The sequence below is a fragment of the Phalaenopsis equestris genome, unplaced genomic scaffold (assembly GCF_001263595.1).
Source record: "Phalaenopsis equestris unplaced genomic scaffold, ASM126359v1 Scaffold000834, whole genome shotgun sequence".
NCBI classification, from domain to species: domain Eukaryota; kingdom Viridiplantae; phylum Streptophyta; class Magnoliopsida; order Asparagales; family Orchidaceae; genus Phalaenopsis; species Phalaenopsis equestris.
In genome coordinates, this window is record NW_018165274.1 from 600,831 (window position 1) to 604,308 (window position 3,478).

The 3,478-nt window shown below is 35.2% G+C and overlaps 1 protein-coding gene across 2 annotated transcripts in view; it reads right to left on the reverse strand.

Annotated features, from left to right (window-relative positions):
* LOC110031489 (sodium/hydrogen exchanger 6-like) overlaps positions 1 to 2,497 on the reverse strand; it is a 64,855-nt gene extending 62,358 nt beyond the window's left edge. Inside the window, exons 1-5 of one of the 2 annotated variants that reach the window (XM_020734705.1) lie at positions 2,451 to 2,497; positions 2,300 to 2,359; positions 1,994 to 2,018; positions 1,813 to 1,898; positions 1,611 to 1,722 (exon numbers count right to left, since the gene is read on the reverse strand). In XM_020734705.1, the coding sequence (XP_020590364.1) occupies positions 1,611 to 1,722; positions 1,813 to 1,898; positions 1,994 to 2,018; positions 2,300 to 2,359; positions 2,451 to 2,461 (294 nt within the window). In that variant the 5' untranslated portion in view covers positions 2,462 to 2,497. The other variant, XM_020734706.1, reaches the window with a different exon arrangement.
* Positions 2,498 to 3,478: the final 981 nt, after the last annotated feature.

Sequence of the window (3,478 nt, forward strand, 5' to 3'; positions counted from 1 at the left end):
TTAGCATTTTCTCCAACCCACTTAGTTTCTTGAATACATAAGATATTAATTTTCCTATGAATCATAATATCAACTAATTTCATTAATTTACCATAGAGAGTACCTATATTCCAAGATCATATTCTAATATTAGTTTCATTAGTTGCTTGGACTAACTTCTTTACCCGCATTCGTCCGTAATGTGGGAACTCTTGCTTATTTAACACTACAAAAGGCATAATAGAAATTAATGTAACAGGCAAGGGCATTATTAAAATATCAACATAAATTTTGTGCCATCTCTACATGCACCTAAGAAAAGGTGGATAAAAGCAGGCGAACTTCCCTGTTTCCGTAGTAGATTATTATATGACAAGCACAATAATTGTGGTAATGGCATTAAAAGAAGGATATCCAAATGGTATGGATTGATGGGGAAAAAACATTACAAATGCAAAACTAAGCAGCTAACAAATGCAGTCCGTAATCGCTAGAATCTAATGCAAAAAATAACCAAGAAAGCTAAATAATACAAAACAAAGGGTAAACAAAATTCTGTGAAGTACTCTGAAGTGAAATCTGGACATAAAATGGTAGTTTTAACTTATTCCAAACATCCGTAATCTAATTTATATAATTTAAGAGTGTTCGTGATGCAGAAAAAGAAGCCCTAGGAAATTAGGAAATTAACAAAATGAACACCAAATCATGCAGTCACACAAGTAAGAGAGAAATTGGTTCAGTAAGGGTGCCATGCCTTATTTCAATGTTTATTTGTCATCTTCTTATTTGCGTTATGCATGAGGCCGTTATGGTCCTCCATCTTATTTGTTATTATAGTTAGCGTTAGTTGACTGGATACCTGGCGTCCAAGTATGATAGGGCTTAAATCAAATCATATAAAAGTGCAATACAGCAGAAAAATCATGCATATCAAAATTTGCAGAAAATTTATCAAACTATATCAAATACTTTCAAATCAACCAGTTCACATTTTTGGAAGGCAAAGTTTTAAGATTCCATCTTTCCCCTCTTTTGGTTATCCCATTAAAAGAGAGAAAAGAAGGATGGAGTGACGCATGCCGGCTGAGGAATATATGCAATTCAGATCTAGTTATAGAGGACATCATTGAAGAGGTCAGTTTGAAACCAGCAACATTCCAGGCTTTCCATAGAGCAGAAGGTTCCAATGCTTGAAAATCTTTCGGAAGCATTAAGTATAAAATAATAATTCTTAATGATTAAAAAAGTTGCATACATATAATTCATACTTATTAATAATCCATAATGCAACGCCAAAAACATGTGAAAATCGACTGTTGCATCCCAACATGGCATAAAAAACACAATAACTACGATGATCTGAAAGTATTTGTAAAGGTTACCCAATATAAAAAAGCACTGCATGGGAACATTCTGTATGTATTAAAAAAAAGCCTACATAAGCAGATAATGGATTTGCATTTAGTGTTAGCCAAGGTGATTCTGAAACTGTATGGTGGTCATGATATCTTACCATTGGCTGTCAAGAATTGCACTAGGCACATAAAAGCAGCAAAAAGATGAGAATAACTAGAAATTGCATGAGCAAAGCATAACAAGCTGATGATAAACCAGAAAAAATTAGATACCTGAAATATAGATAACACGGTCACAGGATCTGTGGCTGATATTAGAGCACCGAACATCATGCATTCAAATAAGGGCAGTCTATACATGATAAATATTAATCCACCAAGGTAGCTGCAAATCACAAATCACAACTATTCAGATTAAAATCTACGAAAAGGATACATATTTTGCAAGGAGGCGCTAGCACAATGGCATACTTACACTAAAAGACCTGTAACAACTGAGGCTATAAACGTTCCCAATATAGCAAATGTTATAATCGCACCAAAATTTGAAAAGAATGGTTTCTGAAAGAAAATATTGGATGAGCACGTCAGATACAAAGTCAATGCAGTATTAGAAAGGCAACAACTGCACAGAAACATAATATTGAAGGACTTACAGGTGCTAAGCTGAAACCTGACTGAGTAGCCACAGTCAAGGGAAAAACATAAAAAGCTTTGAGTGTAAAAAATTTCCAGGATTGTTTTAACAAAAATGATAAAGAAAATGAAGAGTAAATATAAAAAAATTAGGATATAATATAATCGGAGGGCGCTTTTGCATAGCCTTTCTTTTTCACATGTACCAGAATCTCATGAGCTTTTTCTGTCCTTAGAGATGATAGATCCCATTTTGAATATGCTTGTCAACATTGTATTGCTTAATAGCTTAATTTAGCAATGCAAATGCATCGTTTCAAGGATATAATATAATCGGAGGCAGTAGGAAGAGAAAGAAAAATTCTTCATGAAAGTTGAACCATTTCCTGAAATGAGCAACCACGTAGCAAGTATGATAAAAAAACATAGCAGATATTGGTAAAAAAATTATAGGACCAGGATAACAGGATAACAAACCTGATATTCATTTCTGTCTGAGAAACATTGGCAAAACCACCAACAACTAAACCTGCATGGTGATGGCACAAAGATAAATATTAACAATTAATGAACTATAAACTTATTTGAGATTTCCCCCAAATGTAACAAGAAAAAAACTCAAATGGAACTCGGATATAGCAAATTAATAATAATATTCTATCAGAAATTTAAAATTATACATAAGCACACTTCAATGATAAAAACTGATTCCGCACAAGGTCTTAATTGTGTGGAAAGATGTTGAAAGATGTATAGAAAGAAAAATATAAGAAATGTTACTCCCTTTTCTTTAATTAAAAAGCAGTGGATGAAGATATCCAACAATAACTCAAAAAGTACACAAAAAAATTAAACCAATATGGACTTGCATAAAGGCCTAACTAATATGGCTACGATCACTTTCCTAATGCATATAAACAAAAAGATTTCAGCATTTTATGAATTCCCTGAATTGTCGTTGAGCTTGCCGTGCCATATAGCCCTATTGAGAGTACTATGCTTGTGTGTGCTAGCTGGGATTCCCATTAAGACTACTTGATATCTGTTGGATTCCCTTGAGAGTTTATTGCTCCCTCCTACTGACGCAGGGCTAGGGCCAACCAACTGAAGACAAACCGATCTGAGAAAACTAGTCCCAATTCTTACGGAATCGAGCCAAAGCGGCAATTAGAAAGCATGAAGGTCCCGTTTCCTTCAGGGATGAGCGAGAGTGGCACTTTGAAGAGGTGGTATGCCGCTAGCCCCTTCTTGCCTAATCTTTTCTGTCTTTCCTCATTTCCTTTCTTGTTCCCTGCCTGATGGGAGCCTATTTAGATGCTCGTTGTTGGATTAGAGTTATATTTTTGTGTGAGTTATTTCAAATTCCTGCAGAAGTTGTCATTTTCCCTTGCGAGAGTTGTATCTGAGGACGGTGGTGCTCCGATTGTATCCTGCTCCAAAGTGTTGATGTATCTTCTCCTATCCCCCTCCCTACTCCTTCTCCTTCCCTTCCATTAGCCACAGGC